General features: G+C 34.1%; 4 protein-coding genes across 5 annotated transcripts; 1 reads left to right on the forward strand and 3 right to left on the reverse strand.

The window, feature by feature from the left end:
• Positions 1 to 342: 342 nt before the first annotated feature.
• On the reverse strand, positions 343 to 4,616 carry LOC110717171. 2 transcript variants are annotated; one of them, XM_021895815.1, is made up of 9 exons: positions 4,436 to 4,616; positions 4,234 to 4,281; positions 3,981 to 4,050; positions 3,691 to 3,781; positions 3,539 to 3,600; positions 1,739 to 2,043; positions 1,624 to 1,657; positions 1,407 to 1,517; positions 343 to 792 (listed from the first exon to the last, which is right to left on the reverse strand). In XM_021895815.1, exons 2-9 carry the CDS (start codon positions 4,279 to 4,281, stop codon positions 608 to 610), a joined length of 906 nt encoding a protein of 301 aa, XP_021751507.1. In that variant the 5' UTR covers positions 4,436 to 4,616; the 3' UTR covers positions 343 to 607. The 2 variants fall into 2 exon arrangements, with proteins under 2 accessions (XP_021751507.1, XP_021751508.1); XM_021895816.1 differs by having other exon boundaries at positions 1,739 to 2,034; positions 4,436 to 4,612.
• A 643-nt stretch (positions 4,617 to 5,259) lies between these two features.
• LOC110717176 (THUMP domain-containing protein 1 homolog) lies at positions 5,260 to 9,324 on the forward strand. Its single transcript, XM_021895820.1, has 7 exons — positions 5,260 to 5,413; positions 5,552 to 5,671; positions 7,270 to 7,713; positions 7,846 to 7,985; positions 8,085 to 8,205; positions 8,574 to 8,714; positions 8,853 to 9,324. Exons 1-7 carry the CDS (start codon positions 5,336 to 5,338, stop codon positions 8,925 to 8,927), a joined length of 1,119 nt encoding a protein of 372 aa, XP_021751512.1. The 5' UTR covers positions 5,260 to 5,335; the 3' UTR covers positions 8,928 to 9,324.
• A 636-nt stretch (positions 9,325 to 9,960) lies between these two features.
• LOC110717182 (ubiquitin-conjugating enzyme E2 20-like) lies at positions 9,961 to 11,746 on the reverse strand. Its single transcript, XM_021895827.1, has 6 exons — positions 11,423 to 11,746; positions 11,035 to 11,062; positions 10,709 to 10,936; positions 10,547 to 10,610; positions 10,389 to 10,448; positions 9,961 to 10,204 (listed from the first exon to the last, which is right to left on the reverse strand). Exons 1-6 carry the CDS (start codon positions 11,539 to 11,541, stop codon positions 10,158 to 10,160), a joined length of 546 nt encoding a protein of 181 aa, XP_021751519.1. The 5' UTR covers positions 11,542 to 11,746; the 3' UTR covers positions 9,961 to 10,157.
• Positions 11,747 to 13,176: 1,430 nt separating this feature from the next.
• Positions 13,177 to 17,796, reverse strand: LOC110717167 (hexokinase-3-like). The gene is made up of 9 exons (XM_021895807.1): positions 17,525 to 17,796; positions 15,996 to 16,146; positions 15,721 to 15,906; positions 15,347 to 15,421; positions 14,887 to 15,042; positions 14,697 to 14,795; positions 14,457 to 14,584; positions 13,995 to 14,076; positions 13,177 to 13,896 (listed from the first exon to the last, which is right to left on the reverse strand). The coding sequence occupies exons 1-9, from the start codon at positions 17,794 to 17,796 to the stop codon at positions 13,516 to 13,518; spliced, it is 1,530 nt and encodes a 509-aa protein (XP_021751499.1). The 3' UTR covers positions 13,177 to 13,515.
• Between the last annotated feature and the right edge of the window lie 4,992 nt (positions 17,797 to 22,788).

The following is a 22,788-nucleotide window of genomic DNA, read 5'->3' on the forward strand; positions in this document are numbered from 1 at the left end:
CATTTGTCCCCTAATTTACATAAACAACCTTTTACTGTAGTAAATTCATCCTGTATCACACAAGGGATGAGTTATAGCCTCTGTTAGAAATTCATGGAAGTTAATATGGCTCCAAAATCATCTCAGGTTAAACTTTAAGTTCACTCAGCAGTCAGTACAACACCACTGAAATCAAACCGCTGTCAATCACTGCCTGCAGCAGCCTCTAGGCACCCCTGAAAGCACAAAAAAATGTGTATTCAATTCTGAACACAAGGTTATCAGGTTTTGCCTTTTGAACTAGATCGTTTATGCTAATCTATGTTGAGGCATTAAAGCAATAAATAAACTAGAACACACAAGTACACAACACTGTAGAAGGAATTAGATTAAAAACTATTAACTTACAAAAGTAGCTTTTATAGGTGAGAAACTACCTGAAAATTCACAGGTTTTACTACATACATCACATATGAATGAAGAATTAAAAATGCTACTAGAACTATTAGATAATGAGGGATAAGTGGTAGTATATCCATCACTAATGCACATATAAAGTCTCGAATTTCAGTCATTGGATCAAAGGCGCTGTACCAGAATGAGCCTGCGGCAGCACAAGAAGCCAAAGCTAGCAGTGTTTGATAACACGAGATATCCTCTCAAAGAAAATGGGGCACATGCTCGTGCTGAAGATGATAACTTCTTGCATCCACTCCGGAGCCACATTAGCAAATGTCCCTAGGGAGGAAACATGATACAATAACTCTCCAGTTGGGGCAGCCTTATTCACCCATGTCAAAGTAAATGAATAACCTGCAATAAGCCAAAATAGACAAATTTAAGTTTAAAATTTGCCAAATTAAGTGCAAAGGTAAATTTATCATATAACATACATGCACTTATGCGGCAAACAGCAACAGTCCAAGGACTAGCTTGTCCATGAAATGAGAAAATAGTAACACACTAACACCATTTCCACTAAAGAATGTCCATGAAGGAAGTCCATGAATATAAGCATGTGTGTTGGTGTTTCTATGAATTCACGTTGGTGTTTCTATAAATTCACTCAAACTAAAAACACAGCCAAAAAAAAAAACTGGAACAGGGGCATGGTTCAATACAGAACAAAAGGCTCATATGAAATCTATGTGAAAGTCATAGGCTAAAAATCTCCATAAATATGCACTACATAAGGTAGTATAGGTTATTGTATGAGAAATGGGACAATAAATTATACTTCAGAAAGAGAGTGAGGACAGAAAATTTAAGGTAAAAATGTAGTGTACAGGTGAAAGAGATAGTGACACTTCAAACTTAACACAAAACTCCAAACATTAAGCGTATATGTCATGAGGATGGGAGCTGCTTGTCACTTTGTCAGCAACAATCTCTCCATCCATGCTAACAGATGATCAACAATGAATTACCACTGGACTGATGAACTGCATGTAAACACCTTCCCTCAGGCTGATTTGCAACAGAAACTTTCATGCCAGTCAGGCACTCGACAAAATTTTGAAACAGGCATTTACAAGGACCTGTTACGGAAATAGTAGAGTATTGAAAAGAAAATTTGTTAGTTAACAAAGAATTTAGCAGGCATATATTCTCAAGTTGATTGGTGGGATAACAACATAGACATACCTTCATTGTCAATGTTGCTCCAACAACATTCTGGCTGCACGTTCACACACAGAACAATCAGTAAATAATACGAAGTATCAATAATCCTAGGCTCAAGAATAGCCCCAAAAAGTACCTGCACATGTGCATTCGAAACATCTTTAGATTGATCTGATAACTTTTTTTTCTTGGTTGGAGGCTCGTGAAGACCAGCTGATGCACTATTTGTGGCAGAATCAGTTTCCATTAGAAGTCTAGCACGTGTCCTTGTCATACTCATTGGTGATTCATTCACCTGCCCTCGAGATACAGATGGGCTACGTTGAATACTGTTAATATTCTGCTCCTCATGTTGGTTATTTTGGTTGCTAGAGTTGGGAATCTCCTGCTGTAACTGGTGTAGTTTCTCAACCTCTGCAGAAAGCTCGTGATCTGCATACACTTGACAAAGAGTCAGTCTTGAGTCAAAACTAACAATGCAACAAAAGCACCACACCTAGAGAGAACCCTCCACACTCTTAAGTCCTTAACCATGAGATAAAATTCAAAAACAGAGGTGATATTGCAAACTAGACAAAAGCATTGGCAAGGTGCTACCCATGTACCCCACGAGACCCCAAAAGCCCATTTGGGTGGTTAGGACCATCTGCCAAATTGTCATTAAGACATTTACGTAAACGCCTCACTTAAATAACTCAAGGCCATCATGGGCCATTATGCAACCAACTATTGGTCATACATGGTTCCAAACAACATTATATGACCTTGAGATGCATCCCCTATCATCCCAAAAGTTTTCGTAATCAGGTCCCAAAACCTCCAAAATTGGTCCAAAAGCGTGGATTATAGCCTTCACTTTTGGACAAATTTTGACTTTTTTGGACCCGGGGATAAAACCTTGTTGGGGCCTTGGGGGGAGTCCATTTGGGTGGTTGGAACCATCCACTTTGCCTTTGTACCGTTAATTTAACCGTTTACAACGTATGTCTCCTTTCAGCGACTCAAGGCCGCCACGAACCTTTATATGACCGAATACTAGTCGTATATGGTTTTGAACAATATTATATGACCCTGGAATGAATCACCTACGATCTCAAGACTTTTTGACATCGGGTCCCAAAACCTCTAAAAAAGGTTTGATTTCATGTATTATAGCCTTCAGTTTTAGCTTTTAGAGAACAAATTCTAACCTGCCAGATTATGCATCGAGGTGTTTTCGAAGGATCCCAAAGAAACATGAGAGGCATACTTAGTGCCTGAAACCATCTCACTCAAGCCTTAATCCACTCTTTGCCATAATGTCCTAAAATGCCTTAGCTTGGCCTTGCGTTGTCTTAGCTTGCATTGCATTGCATTCCTAGGCCTTGCAATACCTTGATTTGGCACTAAGGCAAGCCAAGCTGCTACCCTCAATTGCCAAAAAATAGAATTTTTTTTTTCAAGTATAAGGTGTTTTATGCATTGTCCTTGTGCACATTCCCCATGCCTTGGCCCCAAGAGTTGTTGGCATTGGCAACAACATCACCACCTAACACCCCACACTTAGGTGTTGCGCTTTGCCCTAATCCCATACTAAGCATTTTTTACCACCAAAGGTGCATCCCTACCCTCGTTTAGCAAAACATAGGAATTTTAGGGGCTAAGGAGTGAGGGGAACAAAACTGATTTTCCTTTCATTTTTCTGATTCTAATTATCGTATGTTCCTTTTCTCTTTGGGGGGGGTGGGGGGGGGGGGCAAATGTATCCTTGTGCACCCTTTAATGTCAAATTCCAATGTTTAATACCAAATTCAGTAATTCCCAATGGAATGAGCAGCAACTACCCATGAACCTCTACAGTCTACACTATATGGCATGTTTATCATCCAATATGCTTATAGCATAATCCAAGAACATAAAGCAACTATCAGAAAAATTGGCAGTATATTAAACTTACTCTTTTGTTTCTCCTCCGTTAAAAGTTGCTGGAAATCATCATACTGTTGGTCTTTAGCAGTTCTGCAACCCGAAAAAAAAAAAAAAAAAAAAAAAGGTGGTCATGATTAGGCTTAGCAAATAAAACTCATCAAATATTGCAACGATAGATACCTCAGAGACACAACTTCACTCCGTAATTCATCAATAGTTTCTAACAATCTGTTTTTCTCACTGGTCAAATGATTTACTAGAGATTCCGACGCTGCAATGACAATTAAAATGGAGGTAACATGAACAAGTAACCACCATCATCCAAAAAATGCAATGCCCATTTACCAACAATGTAGACTTTATAGTTAAATATCTAGCAATGAAAATCAAACTTTAAAGAGAACGAAAATCGAGCAAAATTACACAAATCGTTAATAGAGTGGTGAAATTTAAGAGTAAAGAATGACTACCAGATATAAACTCAATAAATTTCACTTCTTGTTCTTGATTAGCTTGATCCAACTCACGATCTTTCTCTACCTAAATTCCAAATAGACAATCATTTAACGCCAGAAACCCTATAAATTCATCAAAAAAAATTCACTAGAGAGAGAAAAAATCATCGAAAAAACCCGCATAAACTCATAATTCTGTAAAATTTCCCAATTTGGGGAAAAATCCCTAAAAATGAAAAGGCTGAAGGATAAAAATTGAGAGGAAAACCTTGAGTTTTGAGTACTTTTCGTAGAGTTTAGAGTAAAGCGCCTCCATCTGCAGAAACAACATGCAAATTCGGTTATTAATTGTAAAACTACTACCAGAAAAATTGAAAATTTGATTAAGGGAAGCATAAACCCTAATTGTAACAATTGAAGAAATTGGAAGCTTGAACTAATTAAAGTTGAATAAACTGCAAATTCGAAACCTTGAATTCGAAGATGAAGCTTGATTGAAGAAAATTTGAGCGGAAAAAATGGAGTGTAGGAGAGAGAAATCAATGGCTAATTAGCGCGAAATCAAACGACTGGAATTCTAATGTGAGGAGAGGAGGAGAGCACTTTAGACTTGACTACATGAGCGGTTTGAGCCTTGAGCCCTAAGTCAAGTGAACCATGTTGAAGTTGGCTAGAGGCACAACAAGTGAGGATTGGTTTGCTCCGGAGCCTCGGAGGCGGTCCCGGCTAATTGTTTATCAGCCTTTTCAACTTGTATTTTTTGGTTAACTCGGTTAATAAGGATTTGTTACTTAAATCCTTTTAAGGCATTGTAATCCCTCTTTTGGGATTCATTTGTATTACAAAGGTAATGCACATTACGTAATTTGTTAAGGAAAACTTAAACAAATGTATTTCTTTTATTGATGTCAATTACTTGTGTGAATAGTTTTGTTGGAATCAATACGAGTAGTGTTATTTCTTAGAATCCACTTAATGCGAACAAAGAAGCTAGTCAATATCAATAAGAGTTGCTTGCAGCTTGCCCCATAAAAAACGAGATGCAATAGTGTTGGCTATAGTGCTCCAAAATTCGAATTTATTGATTCCAAGAATAGATTAAGGTTGTCACTGATACAATGATAGTATGATACCCAAAGGAAAAGTTAACTTGTCCTTGTACGAGTACTTTATTTCTTCTTACTCCATATTTTAGGTAAATTCAAACAAGATATAAAATTAAAAACATATCAAAACGATGAGTTTTGTTCGAGCATCTCAACAAACCGATGCGTTTAGGTTGTAAAAACCAATTGAAGTAAATTCTCTCAAACAAAACCCTCTTTCAGTTGTTCGGCTTCAGTGCTTCACTAACCGCTTTCTCTCTTTCAATGGCTTCTGAAAACCAACCAAAAACCGCAAACACCAATGACCCCAAAAAACGCAAACGTTGTTACTTACCTCACAACGTAAATCCTCCTTTTCCCATTTTCATTTCTTCAGTTTTTATATACTATTGATTATATGATTAATTTAATAAACTTGTTCTTTGATTTCTGTGTGTGTGTGTTTTTTTTTTTTTTTTTATAATTTAATTTGTTTACCAGAAAGCAGTGAAGAAGAAGGGGCCAAGCCCTTTAAGACCAGGAATTCAAGGCTTCTTCATAACCTGTGATGGTGGAAGGGAACACCAAGCTTCTCATGAAGCTATCAATGTCATTGATACTGTATGATTTTTATTTTTTATTCGTCTTTTATTATTTATTTATGTTAATAGATTCAAAAAATGTTATTTGATTGATAAAAAAAGTAATCTTTAGCACCCTAATTATTCAAGTTTAAATTTTTATGTTCATTTTGTTAATTAACTCAACTATTAATTTGTTAGGCTTAATTCATGTGATTAATTGATGGGGTTTGATAATCTTGGTGGGGTGGTTGATTTGAAGTGAAATGTGATTTGTGGTTAAATTTATAGTTTAATTGGTTTATGAAGATTGAGCCTTGCTTAATTGTTTAAGGTGGACCTTGTAATTGTCAAAAGTTGGGCTTTTTTCGCTGATATTTGTTGTTGGTTTGAACTTCAAGTATTTAAGCTAGAATATATGAGAAGTTTCCAAGAGCTAATAGTTATTTTAGGCTTAAGGAAAGATGAGAAGAAATTATCTTTTGGAATTTCAAATTTATAAGAACTTTGGAGGAAAGGAAAGTGATGAAATAAGTAAAGACATAGAAGGAAAGTGATGAATATTCGTTAACCAAGTGGTTCTACAGATATTGAGTTGAATATGGGCTCTGAACATGCTTAATGTAGACTATGCTACTTAAGCATGGGTATTGGTTTGAAGTTGTATGATTGCAACAAGAGATTAAAGTGGACCTTTTCCCTTATCATTAGCATTGGTTTGAACTCTTTGAAGGGTTCCAACTAAGGTATTTACATTCTGTTATATAAAAAAGTTTCGGCACGCATTTTCCTTGATAATACAGCTTCCTGTTCCTAGTAGTGTTTCTTAGGTTGCACAAATGATCAAGAGGAAAAACGTGGAAGAAAGATTGTAAACTACTGACAAATAGATCATTAGTTGAATATCCATGAACAAAGTAATTCAAGTGATATTTAGTAGGTATCATCTTTCATAACATGGACTTCATAGCTGTGCTACCTACTGCCTACTTGCCTAGGCAATTAGGCATGGATATTGGCTTGAAGTTGTATCATTGCTTCAAGAGATTATAGTGTACCTTTTCTTTTATCTTTATTATTGGTCAAGACTTGAACTTTGAATGGTCCGAACTCAGTTATTTTCTAGTACTAGAATTTTCCAGCGTGAGTTTGTCCTAGTAGTACAGCTTCCAAAAACCATTGTTTCTTGTGCTGCACAAATGGTCCAGATTTTTTTTTTTCACAAGGTGGATGATGAGAAGAGGAAAACAATTAAAAAGAGCTTGTCATTTGCCAAAAGTGTTATGGTCTTACTATTAAACAGACGACAGCTCATGAATTGTGCCGGATCAATATTACTGTAGTATCCTTGCAAAGCAGCTGTTTCATACAGACCTAATTGGCACATACATAAACACCCATATACTGTACAATACTTGAGCATTATCAAGTCTTACTTGTTGTTCTCTGTGCTTGAACTTTTGCATAAAATTTCACATAACAAAGTATATGGAGTGTCTTATACACTCAAGTCTTAAATGTTATATGATTTGGCTGTGAAGGCCCTTATGTTGTCATGAAATTGGACCTGTTCTGGTTTATTTCCTCCTGTTTGTCTGTGTGATAATCCTATAAAGTATCAATTTTTATTTTTTTTAGATTTTAGAAGAGCTGATCGATGGTAAGGATTCAAGGGCTAATATAACAGTGATACCAGAGAAACCTGCAAACAAAAAAATAAAGTTTTCATACTCTGACTCTTCTGATAATGAAGAAGATGATGACAATGTTGACGAGAATGGAGCCGAGAACCAGTCTGAAAAAGTTGCAGAAGAGGTTGCTAACAATGGAAGTACCCTGGAAGAAAATACTGATCCTGCTAAGAAGGATGATAAGTTGCCTGAGGTTGGATCAGGACAAGTTGCTGATGGTTGTGAGGAAGTTGATAAACAAGCTGATGACAAAAGCAAGGAGAATGAGGAACCAATCGAAAAGAAACAGTGCAGTGATACCAAAAAGTTAGAAAGCATAAATCATACCGCAGAGCTATCTGTTGATAAGTTGATAGAAGCTGAACTTAAGGAATTAGGAGATAAGAGCAAGGTGAGTTAATATGACAATCCGTAAAACACTGCCCCCCACCCTCCAAGTCTAACATGTTTAAGGTACATTATACATCATAATGAGTGTTTCTGTTATACTAGTATTTGAAGTAAAATTGTTTTGTTGAACCAGCGGCGTTTCTCAAAGATTGATACCGGCTGTAATGGTGTTGTCTTTGTACTTATGCGGAGAAGGGATGGAGACCCTAGCCCTGGAGAACTTGTACAGCATATGATGGAATCTGCTTCAGCTACAAAAAAGCATATGTCAAGGTTCAAGCTGCCTTTCTTTATTTAGCTTCTTTATTTGACAGCTTCACAAAAGAGTACTACCTTTGTTGTGGACTTCACTGAGATGTTTCATTTCTGTAGGTTTCTTCTGAGAGTGCTACCCGTAGAGCTTTCATGTTATGCATCTGAAGAGGAAATATCAAAAGCTATTAAGCCAGTTATTGAACAATACTTCCCTGTCACCGCTGAAGCACCGATTAAGGTACTTGCCCATACATGCTTGACAAACACTCTATGGTACCGGCAGATCTAAGTTATTATTTCGCCATAATTATGCATGTTGAATTTTCATTAACAGTGCTTTTTTTTTTTGCTTGAAGATAGTGTTACTTGGGTTTTAATTATTCATACAATCAATATTCTGGTGAATTCTATGAAGATTAATTGTGGTATTTTTACTATGGAGTGATTGACATTTAATGTACAAAACGAACTATGACATGGGAAGAAAAATCCTGCATATCTGTTCGACATAGAAAGTTGGAAGCTGGTGGTGCTTAGATTCCTTCAACTTTATGGCAGTGTTCTTGTGGATCTGATAATTGATTTGTTTTGGATGTACTCCCTCAGTTTGCTGTTCAATATGATGCCCGTGCCAATTCTGGCATCGAGAGGATGAAGATAATAGATGCGGTTGCCAAAGCTGTTCCTGAACCACATAAAGTAGATCTCAAAAATCCACAGAAGACTATTATTGTCCAAATTGTTAAGGTACTGAAAGTGTGTTGTCTTGAGTTCTTGACTGGCTGGCATACATAATTTGCTTTAGTTTTCTCCATAGTCGTCTCTAGATTTTTGTTTGTTAAGACTAAATCCATGTGAATCTTATATTCGACCTTGTTTTTCTAGACTGTGTGCTTGGTTGGTATTGTGGAGAAGTACAAAGAGTTGGCGAAGTTTAATTTGAGGCAGCTCACATCATGATAGCCAGGTTTAAGTAAGGCTTGCTCGAGATTCAACTTGGACAATAAGAACAAGAACGTCAATAGTGACAACAAGAATATGGCCCCAGATCAAGACACACAACAAGAATATGGCCTCAGATCAAGACACTCTTTTTGGGCATCTTGATGATAGTACACAGTTACACACTCATAATGTTGTATACTAGTGGCTCATTCTTTTTCTCTAAACCCCCTATTTGCCTCATATTGTGTGTTTGTTGAGCTAGTGAATTCAAGTCTTCAACTAAATAAACAAATCTGTTTCAGCTTAAATTTTTAACTCTAGTCTGTTGAACTTTAGTGATTGTTACATTAGTCTTTGTTGAAGTTGGATTTATACTAAAAGAACTTAGAATTATGTCATATGTGCACTTACACATTCACTTTCTCTGAAAGCCTTCATTATTCAACTTGAAAATATGAATTAATAAATCAACTCCATATTCCTTTAATTTATTTTATTTATTATCATAATACCGCTTATTTTAGAGAATAAGCAAAATATTCAGGAGATTGTTTTGAGATCTATAGTATTTACCCTTTTAACTATATTTTTCTTCTCATAAGTTTGAATATTTTCGTCAAAATCTGAATTTACAAGCTTTGGGAAGCAGAAGCAAATAGTACATTGTCACTAGGGAAGTAGGGAGTTTATAAATTCCTCCCCTAACACTGAAGTTATTATAGCTTCATACATTATTTTAATCTTATTACACTTGCACTTGCGTTTTTTCGACCATATTTATGATTGTTGATGATATGTTACAATGGTACAGAATTGTTTAAGACTTGTGACTTGTTTGTAACATTAATCTTTCTACACTTTACTCGGAATTTGTCAAAAACTTTGTTCTTCTAAGCCAAATAAAACTCACCCTTGTTACAGACGAGTTCACAATGGTGAGGGCGTAACATTTTTCTAACATATTACGATTGTTGACAATATGATTCACAATGTTAATCCTTCAATACAGAATTGTACAAGACTTGTGTCTTGTTTTATAGACCAAAAGGAGATAAACACACATTAATTATTTATTAGGTAAAAAAAATGTAAAAATTCCATTAAAATAAAAAGGTTCTGTGTAACAACAAATGATTGGCACAAATGATTGAAACACAAAGAATTTTGTCTTTTCAACCTAACAAATCATCATAAACTATGCTCCCAAACCACCCAACCTTTTCATCATCTAACACCCCACACTCTCTATGCTGCTGGCTTGTTGTAAAGCTTTTCCACCATTTTTCTATACTCTGCATCATACCAACAACATAAATTCAGTCAAAATCTCCACTATTTTAATTATGATATATTATACTCTCTCCGTCTTTAAAAGTAGTTCCGCAAAGCCATTTAGAGACGGAGGGAATACTAATATTATTACGACAACTATTAATTTTGTATTAAAATAATCAACAACCCAAAATCACCACCAACCTTCTTGATTGCTCCAAAGAGCTGCTGCTTGTGTGTTTAATGGTGAGCTAGTATTAGGCTCTGAAATTACAACCCCAAAAATCAGAAATTTATTAATCACAACTACAATTAGAAAAACAAAATAAACTTCCCAAATTAAGTGCATTTAATTCAATTACCTCCAAGCAAACTTTGGATAGAAAGCAATATAGTTCTCACATCATAAGCAGATGACCATTTATCCTAAACATTTCATAAATTTACAGTTAGTGTGGCGGTTCGGGTATCCGAGGACTCGAAATCAAAACAATAATCAAGCACAATTAACAATCAGAATGTACCTGAAGAATATCCAAGCAAATGTTACCAAAAACATCGACATTTGGGTGGAAACAACCAGTCTCAAACTTGACTTTAGGAGGTTTAAATGGGTAATCAGCAGGAAAACTTAGGGAAAGTTTATATTCAGTGCCTTCAAATACTGTTTCTTTGCTTCCATGAATTGTTCCTTTCCAGTTGAATATGTTGTCTTCTTCAGGAAACGCTGAGATCCCAGGATCACCACTCATCTAATTCAAATAAACAAAATAAAGATTTTTAGAATTATGTTTTAGTTGATTAAAACTAATTAACAAAATGTATTTTTGTAATATTATGATTTACTTACCATAAGAGACATTAATTCAGACTGCAACCTGTTCAAAAATCGCAAGGAAAAAAAAAAAACAAGGAAAGAAATCGTCAGAAAATCAGTCATAATAAAATTAAAACCCCCAATTTTATATGATTTTTAAAACCCTAATTTTTATGTTCTAGATCAACAAGATGGAGCTTATTCGATTAAAAACCCTAAATCGAAACCCTAATTATCATTTTTCTAAATCGATAAAATTAATCAAATTCAATCAAAACCCGGATGAATAAACTAATTTCAAGTAGTGGGTACTAATCGAATTATTGAAATTCTTCATACAAACCAAGTAATTGAAACTACAAATTCCAAGAACCCAGAAATAATTAATTTATTATATTGACACAAGAGTTAATCAATTGACCTTTTAAGAACGGATTGAGTATCAACAGTCTTAGCAGGAGCAACGTTCTGCTTCGCCGGAAGACCCGCCGGAGTTGCCGCCGGAGTATTGTCGGAGTAACCGCCGTTCATCGCCGCCATTTAAAGAGATAAAGAAAGAAGAAAGAGAAAGAAACTTGAGTAAATCGAAATTTGAAATTCCTTTCTTCTTCTTCCTTCGTAGAGAGAGAAAGGAGGAGAGAGAAAATAGAGAGAAAAAGAAAAGTGATGAGTTTGAGAAGAAGAGATTGATTGATTTGGGGTTATAAACACTGTGATGTTGAAATTAAAATATGAAGAAAAAGTTTGAGAAAGAAATAAACTTTTTTTTTTAATTATATTGATGTTTTTGGAACGTTAGAGTTGAGCGGCGTGATTATACGCGTCCTTTTCCAACGGCTAGTTTTTAGTTAGTGAAAGAGTTGTTGTTTTGTTGTTTTCTTTATTTTTTATTTTTTTTTTTGGAAAACCAACCCCTTTATTTACAAATCACAACAGTTGATGGAAAATAAAAATTATCAAGGTGTCATTGCGTTGTGGAAACACGTGGTGTAGACGAGGAGTCAATGGGAAGTCGGAAAACTCTTTACCATATACGTAAGGTTTAATACAGATGTCTTTAATCTGAAATAAAAATACTACGTAGAAAGTTTGATGCAAAGTTGTTCATTATATTCCATAAGTTCAATAAATAAGGTTTGAATGTTGTTGTTTCCAAAAAACATGTTCAGATTAAAATATTTTGTCTTATAGCTCTCATTTGTTACACCTAAATAAACGGATACATTTTGTATGATTGTAAGTATTATTAAATACTTTTCATGTACACTTATATGGCATGTACGTAAATCTTTGTGCCTAATAAATTGATTAAGGATTAGATCTTACGAATCAAGTATAACAATTGTCAATTGCTTTACTTTTTTTGGGGGTGGGGGGAAGGAACTTTCAATTGTTATACTTGTCTTAGGGATTAATAATTCTTTAATTATCTCGTCAAAAAAAAAAAAATTCTTTAATAATGACAACAATTAGGGTATGTTCACTTCAGCTTAATTTTAGTTCAGTTCAGTTCGGTTCAATTCAGCTCCCAATTTTCTTCATCTCATAAAATATTCATTTCAACTCTATTCAGTTCAGTTCAGTTCAGCTTCAATCAGTCTATGTTCAATAAATGTGAACAGGCCCTTAGAGTTGCACGTTGTCAATTATACAATTTTAATCATCAATATGTTTATTAATCTCCATTAATAAAATTATGATACTTTCTTTCAAAAACTAAAATGCTTTTTAATTTTTACCACTAAGATGAAAAAAAATTGTAGTCAAAAGTTGTTAGAAAATTGAAACGAGGTATGTATACATGTAGTGATGCAGTCCAACTAATACTAAAATTTCTAACAGCCCAAGCCCATCAAAATGCCCCCATCACCCTCATACGAAGAAGGGGTTTGACTTATGTGTTGCTAGTGAGAAACATAATTCAATTTTGAAAATTTTGCAATTTTTTGTTGTTAAAATTCGCATTTTTTGTTGTTAAAAGTCAAAACTCCGTAGTCAATTACTTCAAATCAGCCTTTTCAAAATGGACAAACATATAAGTTAGTAACACCTCCCTTAAACTCGGTTTAATATGCGTTTAAGCAAGAAAAATTACGAGTTTACCAAAAGATGATACTATTGAATAAAGTGGTCAAAAGTTATTAATTGAATTGAAAAGGTTGAAAAGGTTGATGATAGAATATTGAGCTTGAGAAAGAGAGGCCATGAGATTGATAACCTGTCCTATATTTACACAATACAAACCCAGAACAAATTCACTATTCTTACCAAAATATTACACTTGTGCTATACTAATAAGAATTGGATGGAAAGAACACCCTATCAACTGCTGCACAAGACCCCGAAAGCCGCCCTTATACTACCATATATATACTGAATACATATGGACCGAACCCAATGAATTCTACATCTTTGTACAAAAGGCCTATACTTATATTATGTAAATATATATAATATGCACACATTATATGTATAAGGCAAAGCAACCTTTTCTTTTTTTTATTTTTTTATTTTTTACGTATCAACAGTCTCAGGTGACGAGTATGTGGCAGCAAGAAGAGCAGCTCCGATGCCTGACCCATCTTCAGTTACCTTCAGAACTACGTAAGGGGCGAGTTCCTCCCCCAAAATCTCGGCCACGGCATCATTCAAGTACTCTCTGAACATTCTGTAATTTGAATATAGGCCGCCTTCAACTGCAACCACTGTTCTCCTTAATCTATTGCTGCTGCTTGGACCTTTGGCTCTGCTGCTAGCAACCCCACCACTCCCATCTCGACCAATTTTCTTTAGTATCCCGACAATACCAGCAGCTGCAAGGCGGGCTGCCCGACGGGTTACCACATCACATATGTTCACAACGAGTTTCCGGACTTTTGAAGGCACATCTCGAATCTAAGGAGAGGGAAAATTAGATAGACAAGTGATGTAAGAATTAAATTTACAAAATTCAGTTGGGAAATTAGCTGTAGTATACAGTCAGAAGGACATACCCCAAGAACCTCATCCAAAATTCTTGCTACTTCTTCCAGGTCAGGAGACTCATCTTCATGCATTGTCGACATCAAAGGCGTCCTGAGATGATTTTCTTTGTGAGATAATGTTACAAGTACTAATACATGGACAAATATGCATCAATGCAGCAGCTTACCGAGTGGTTTAAATCAAATATAAAATTGACATCATTGTTTTGTAGGGGCTATTTTGCCTTAAAAAATTGTTTCCGATATTGTGATCAAGGAAGCTAGCCAAATTTAGAGAGCGAAAATCCAAGCGGATTTATGAAATCTGGATCTTGGCACTTGCCAGTAAGCAGATGCCGTAAATATTTTTTGGCACTTCTTTAACACAAAGTCAAAGTTGAAACCAATATAACGCCAATAAGAGAAGGGCAGGGAGGGGGTATAACAAAAGGCAGCATAAAAGCCATTCAAAAGTCACCAGTAGGGTAATACCTCAAGATGAAAGCTTTGCATAAGTTTGAAGAAATAGGTCCAAATACATCAGACTCCTTTGACATCCTCAATATAACTCTTCTCACAATCTCACCCAGATACATTCCAGATATCATTTTCTCAAAACCCTGCAGCAAGAAAACACTTTTATTCAATTATTCCTTCATGATCTATTCTTATCTTGGAAGAGAGTGTAAGAAACTCCTCGAGAGTCAATTTCATGATGGTGATCAAGCCAACCTGATCATTGGGATTAGGGCTCTCTGCATCTAACTCGATGTCGTAAGAAGTTCTTGGTAAATGGGACGACCAAAAGTTACCCCACTCCATATTAACAACCTGATCAATACAAGACATATACCATAAGTACATAACAATTTACAACGTTTATCAGAATAGGTGCTAACCAAATATGGTTGAAGAAAGATACCATGCCTCCTGAAGATGTTGGAAAACCTTGAGACTTTATGATAGCATCTGCCCGCTCAAAATAACAGGCATTTGTTCCAGTCCCAATGATCACTGCAGCAACAGTGTCCTCATCATTATAATGTCCAAGTGCCAAAGTTCCCACAGTATCATTTACCTGCTTAACAACAAATTAAAATTATACTCTTCAATCAGAGACTACAATGCATGGCAGTCTATGTCCATCAACACTTAACAGACTGCACAGGCAAGGAAAGAAGAACTACAACTACCTCCTATTTTATATCAAGCATGTAATTGTTTACTTTTGGATTGTAAATTTGAAACATCATCACTGAAGCATATGGTGTGAAAGTTGAAGACCTATATTCTAAACGATAAGTAGCTTTGATAATTAAAGACTGGCCACAAAGAACTCCAACACCATAGACAAATACATTAGCCAAAAAAGATAAGCTTACCAAGGCTGCAATATGCATATCTAAGCCTTTTCTAGACATTGCTTGATGCAAGAGTTCACATACATCATTCCCAACCTGAGATGAAACAAACAATTACAAACAGTAAGAAAAATCAGAGAAAATCTTCATTAACCATAAAAAAAAAGTACAAAAACGGAAAGATAACCATTTTTGACGACCAAACTTTAACCTTTTACATTCATATTATAGTTACTAAGGTGGCAAAATATGGTAAGATTTGATACATAAAAACCCGGGGGGGGGGGGTGAATAGACTCCATGATTCAGTGAGTAAAGCATCTATCAATCCATCTATAAAAAAAATCTGGCTGTAACAAAATCAAACAATGAGCGATCACACACTGAGCACTGACCATGTCTTGAATGGAAAATCCTTTCGTCCATTTCATCAAAATTCCAGAGGAGACTGATGTTTGCTTCACAGGAAAAGAAAAGGTAAAACCAAGTTCCCTTTTTGGGGCTGGAGAAATGTCTGAATCCTTGTCATTCTCTTGATCGAAAAATTCCTTTAGAGATGTCGCTATGAAATCAAACAGGTCCTGCAATGAAAACAATCCAATATTCTAAATACGGCTGAACATTAAAAAACAAATCACATAAGACAATACAAAGAAAGAAAGTGAGCAACCTCACTGGAGCTAGTCATTAAATGCTCAGGGATTGGCTTCCTTTCAACATCTTGTCTAACGATACCGGATCTTCGTCCTCCTAGCTGAACCCGCAAGACCCTAAAATTAGTACCTCCAAGATCTAGTGCATAATATATTCCCTTCTCACTCCTAAGGAAAAAATTGCTAGTAATCAATTGAGTGTATAAGACAGAAACAAAAAGACAATTACAGGTATACACTTTTTGTCCAAGTAGTATGCAGCCACTCAGCCAGTAATCGGGCATTGTAAACAAAATAAAAATCTACAAGGTCCACAACCAATTACCTTCATGAAGGTATCACATCTAAATATCTAATTAACAAAACATTACAGTAAGAAAAAACTTGGGTGTGAAAAACAGGACAACTATTCACTGTATTCAGGACAATATGACTCCAAGAATGCCAATATTGCCCTTTTTCAATGGTGAGGTCCACATTCAATGGCAACAGGCTGTCAACTGTGCCAGCTGCATAGATAAAAACCCACACATTCAACAGAAATATGACTGCTACCGTCCCCCACAATCGATAAAAAAAATTACACAACTGCGCACTGAAACTAAAAACCAAAAAGTATACCAATAAAAAAAGGCTATCAAGCTCATTAACAATGCTCTAAAGTCTAAACATATGATGATGATTCAATGCTCTAAACACAACGGCCAACACATTGCTATTTGCATAGCTCATTCCACAAAGAACCAAACGATATAATTATTTAAAAATACTCGTCAAGCACGCTTATGAACAAACTTGGCCATAGCCTATGCCGCCAGCTCAGAGCAAGCGGCAATTAAAATATGAAACTTTACTTCAATGGTTCAACAAAAGCATTTGGTTTGATAAATCCAACTACAAATGCGGCTTTAAAGTCGGGTTTTGGAAAATATAATATGACACATTGCCACATTACATGTTCACACATTGTAACAATCAACATTAGCTAGAAATCTGCCAAAGTATCATCCCAATAGTATCAAACATGAGGAAAAACGAATAGTAAAAAGGGCCACAGGTAGTACATTATAACTCAGAGAACAAACAGAATACATCACATTTTGGAAATTTCTTTTACCCATTTTTATAACAATTATAGTTGGACTTCACCAACCCCATATACATCATAAAGCAACTACATTTCCCAGGTGCTAAAATCTAACTAATTTAGATCAAACACCCACATTACCAATATTCAATGTTCATAACAAGTCAAAACTTATTACCTAAAAAAAATATGAAAAAGTTTGGCAATGTGAACAACAAATTAAAGCATAAACATCCAAAAATTCATAATGCCATCAACCAACCCAATTAATCATCAAATTACCTTGAAAAAAAACTTTTATAACCCCCAACAAAATTCAATCTTTTTCCCACATTCCCAATCAAGAATCCAAACAAACAATCAAATTAATCGACCAACCCCTTTAAAATAGATAAAATTAACAACACATTTTATCAAACAAAAAGACAAAGATTGAAATCAAAAATGTATGATTGATACCCAATGGGAAGTTTATCAACAAAAGTGAGCAACATTTTGAGCTTAGAGCCACCTTCAGAGGCTAAACCAGCATGCATCTCAACAGCCATAGCATCAACAACTTGCTTCAATCTACTAACAGGGGTCCCACAAGCTTCTTCTAATTCTTTCAAAACACCAACAACTCTCTTCCATTTTCTCCGACTTCTAACCCTTTTTCCGACCACCGCCGCCGCCACCGCACACGTCACAACCGCTATTCCCACCGCTATACTAAACCCCACTTTTCCCATCCCTCTCCTTCTCTCTCCTCTTTATTTATATACTTGTATTTTCCTTTTTTTATTTACTTAAACCCCGATAACAAGAACAACCCCTTCTTCCGCATTTTGCCACCTCCCAGAAGGCACAAACGACGTCGTTCTTGAAGTGGGTCGATCTGAAACTCGCCGTTTAGAAGTGAGTGTGAGTTATTTTGGTCTGGTTTTGCCGTTAAAAGGCGGTTTTCCGGCGATGTACACCTGCTCGACGAAATGTTCAAGAGAGAGAAAATGAAAATAAAATTAGAGAGAGAAAGAGAAGGGGAAAAAAGGAGAGCGAAGGGGGGGACTGGGGTTGCGCTAAGTAGTGTTGGAAAGCGAACCGATAGTTACTTATACTCGTTGTGAAATGACGATTTTGCCCTTTTTTAATTTTCCAAAATTATTTTTATTTGTTTTTTTTTTATTTTTTATTTTTTGGCGGGGGTCAAATCTACGTGTGATTGAAGAATGTATAATTGTACTACGTATAGTACTAGTAGTCCTCGTTTACTTTTATTTAAATTAGTACTGTACGTTGTACAAAGTAGTTAATAATTAGGGGGGCATTTGGTTCGGGCATTCTTATAAGGGTTATTGACCATTCAACTTATACTTTGTATTAACTAATTTCATGTAAATAAATAAGACTATATAATAGAAATTCATGTAAACTCAAATAGAATAGGTTTCAAATACCATACTTTGTACGAGTAGTTTATTAATATGTATTTCAAATTTTAAATTAAAAATAAATGGAATATTCACAATAGTTTATTGATACGGAGTACTTTTTTTGGTACATAGTTTATTGATATTTTAAATGACTTATTTTTGTTAAATAATTAATTTGTTAACATGAATTAATACGTACTATATATGTAGTATAACGGCGTCTATTTTTCTTAATATCTTTAACTGAATTACATATTATATTTTTCCTTTTCGATTTACTACTCCGATCCGTAGTAAACACTCCAATCAGTCCAATGCTCCAATGTATGAAGTAATACTTTTACAATATTTGAGTAATAAGATACAATCAACTGAATCTTAAACTCAAGTTTCACGTACTCGTACAAGTGTACACCAGTGCGTAGTATAATATTTATGTATGATTTAAATGTATTTCAAATCTAAAATAAAATGGAAAGCTAAGATATATTCTTTCAAATTCTTGTAAAATAAATCTGGTGGGGGATATTGTGATGTATAATTTGGTGCATAACATTATTATAAGTCGATTTTACTTACCTTTTTTCTAGTGTTTTTCCATTCAAACTCTAATCAGCTATGTGCTTTAATAAGGACCTAAAAAGAAAGAAGTGTGTTTTTACAGATTTTGCCCTTGGCCATTGGAGAAGTTGGTGGGTTTTGGCTGTTGAACGAATTATTTGGGGACTTCATTCATTTTGACTCAATGATGTAGACTTTTTCTCATATGAGCAAAATTACAAACTTAAACGTGCTTTTTTAATGGATTCGTTGCTACTATTTGTGGACTAATGGTCCTATTTTATTCTATTTAAAATGTCAAAAATGACCCTATTATGTGTCATACTTAGCTTAATTGCTTATTCTTTGTTGGAGTTGTTTAAATAGGGAGAACTTGGGTATGAAACTATGAATTAGTCAAACGTTTAAAGATGCTAATTTGTAGGAAAAAGGGGGGAATATGTTGATGCACTTTGAAATAATTAGCAATTATAAGTCTTGTAAACATGTTAGAATGTTCAAAATAAAGATGGTTACATTCTCCAATTGGAATATGGTGTGGCATTTGATTCTATGTTGATAATTAGATTCTATGAGTACCACTTTTTAGAATATATGTCTTAGATATTTATTAATAAACTGGTGTGCACTTTTAACTACTATCATGTATCTTTATTCGTTAAGAATTTCCACGGTTTTAAATTTGGGTTGTCACTTTCATTGATCATTAATAAATCAGTTTCTTTAAAAGGACATTGATGCTTTTCAAAGAGTTTATTCTTGACACATATAGATTAATGACGTGCAATACGAGCTTGTGCTATTCACTAATTCATGAGAAATAAGTTTAGATAAGTTATATTAAGAGTTGATAATAAGTTTAGATGTGCAAAAAATCAGGTGAATGTCTTTAATATTTAAAATGCACATACTTCATATTTTGAAACTATACAGATTACATCAAAACAAATTCAGCAAGAGTGTACATGAGTGTATGATTTCGTTAAATTTTGGTTAATAATCATGGTCAATTTTTTTTATTTTAAAGGGTAAGAAAAAAGAAAAACATTAAGAACCCCTCCTCACGAGGGTATTCCTAATGCAAATAATCATGGTCAATTAGCTTCATCTTTAAATAGAGTATTTCAAACTAGACAAACACTTTTTTTTTTTTTTGAGAGAAACAAAAATATTGATACAGCCTAAAATAATTTTAATCACTCAATGTGATATTTTAAGGAAAGTATAGGAAGGAAAAAAAAAAGGGAAGGAAAGGGCATTATTGTCCAAGGCATGAAAAACCAAATAAGCACCTGGCTTGACCAAAGAAAGGCACTGATTTCAAATAATTAAGCATAAATATTATTCTTCCAATGTACTATTTCTTCTTTTTTCCAGAATTTGTTGAGAGGATCCAACTGGCATTGGCCCAATTTACAAGGACAAACCAGGTATTTCTATTTATTTATTTATATATTTCTGTAAAAATAAATATATATATAAATAAAATAAAAAAAAAAAAAAAAAGAGAAGAAATATTAAGACCATGTTTGGTTTGGGTAAATGTAAAGGGAAAAAAAGAGAGTGAGACAAAGGCGCGTCTACAGTTTTAGACAGTTGGAACGGCGACGTTTAGTAGCGTATTGGACTTCAGCTGCCGTACTACCGCCAGCTGTCTCCCGCTATTTCCAGCTCAGCCCCACCATTAAAATTTATTTATTTAAATTTTTTTTGGGGAAAAAAAGCATAAAGCACCCCTACCAAAAAATAAAATTGATCCCTCTTCGAGTTCGATTCTCCATCATACGTTCTAATCATAGAAATATATAAAATACTAAGGATTTAAACTACTATATTAGTGTATCGTGTATATATATACAATCATACTAGTTGTTGTACTCGTATTGACTATAAATCTCTTTATTTTCACTTACTCTTTATTTTCATTTACTCGACACACTTTAATCGATATAATATTTAAGTATGTTTAACTTTTTAATTTTAGTGGCTGCTTTGAGTCAACTAATATAGTATTATCAACTTTTTTCTCTTTTATTACTACGTATTGGCTCCCGTTCACTTTACCTTTTTTTGCTGAATTTATTTTTAGTGAATTTAAATTATTTTTGCTAATAATTCTTCATTAAAAGTTACTAAATTTTACTGAATTGAACTTATTTTTACTAAATCAAATTTATTTTTACTTAATATTATTTTTTAATCAACATCACTTGCAATTCAAAAAATTTATTTGGTGATGACATGAATGATTCTTAATGTCTAGATTCTCTAGAAGATGCATGATGTTACATTACATATATTTTAGTTAATATTAGGACCACGTCTAGCATGCAATCGACCACAAAAGTACTTAATTAATAATAATACCTTCTTATCAAGTAAAAAAAAAAAAATAATACTCTTAATACGAGTACTACTGTACTAGTATACAACTTTATAATATACTAATGTGGTTCCTATGATTAACAAGCTGGCAATTTCTGTTGTACCCTCTACTTGTTAATTATGTATTCGCGTACCAAGTATTAATTAATTGAGAGCTAATAACGATATGATATATACACTATACAGTTAATGTAGCTTTTGACTACTTTTTTAATCATCTTATAGCAGTTGAACATCAGGAATATTCTGCTTAAATACCCTATTAACCGCCCATAATCACGTACTTATCAATTATTAATTTATTTATTAATTAATTACTCGTATTAATGTTATATTACTATAAGTATGTTATACATGGACGGTAACGGAATAATTAATTTATAATGATTGTGTCAAAAAAAAAAATATTATAAATGCAACTACCAATCTTTGTTTGACTTGAATTGACCAAACCATAAGGCCTCACACGGTCACATTATGACTCACATATCAATACATCACACCTCATCACTTAGCTTGTGCAATTGTATATTTGTATAGTCTTGCCTTACTAATACATATACTCGTATTTGACTTTGATAATCCTTAATTAAAAGTTTTAATCACGGAGCATGAATATCAGTTAGTTTACCTGGTGTTATATCAAATCTTATCTACATTTTTTATATGTTATTTACAATTTTTCCATAAGGAAAAAATAGTTTAACCTACCTTTTTATAAGAGTTATCCGAGCCATTCTTACAATAAGTTAGAAATTCAATGTTTGGTAAAATTAACGATTTCAAAACATCTTGTGCGATTATATAGTCAAACCAGCAATCAATAAAACCAGTTAAACCAACCAATTTAAAACTAATTACCAAACAGTGTCATAGTATAATGCAAAATGTTACATACTTTATACTACTATAATTAATTTCAAACGTAAAGAGTATAGAATAATACATAGTACTCCGTAATAAGTAGAAGATCGAGACGGCAAAGGAATTACACTATACGTGCAAAGCATGAAACAACACACATAGTATATATGTGTGTAAACCTGTGCGGTTGTGCACTTGTGCATGTTTCATGTTTGCATGTATTTTATTTTTTTTTGAAAACATGTTTGCATGTACTTGCTGCTTCGTTGACTGATCAATTCTATAATTAAGGAAGCTTCTGAATTTTGGACACCAGGAATGAAGTTACACAATTTTAAAAATACTTTATACTTGTAACAAAAAAGAAAATAATAAAATAAAATTGAGCATAGTCTTAGTCTCATAGGTTTTATATATTTATTAAATTACGTAAATTAGAAAAATATAGGTGATTATTTATTTATTACTCTGTTGGTGAAAGAAAAGGGACAAAGAGGCAGA

This window comes from Chenopodium quinoa, unplaced genomic scaffold (genome assembly GCF_001683475.1).
Source record: "Chenopodium quinoa cultivar QQ74 unplaced genomic scaffold, ASM168347v1, whole genome shotgun sequence".
In the NCBI taxonomy this organism is placed as follows: Eukaryota; Viridiplantae; Streptophyta; class Magnoliopsida; order Caryophyllales; family Amaranthaceae; genus Chenopodium; species Chenopodium quinoa.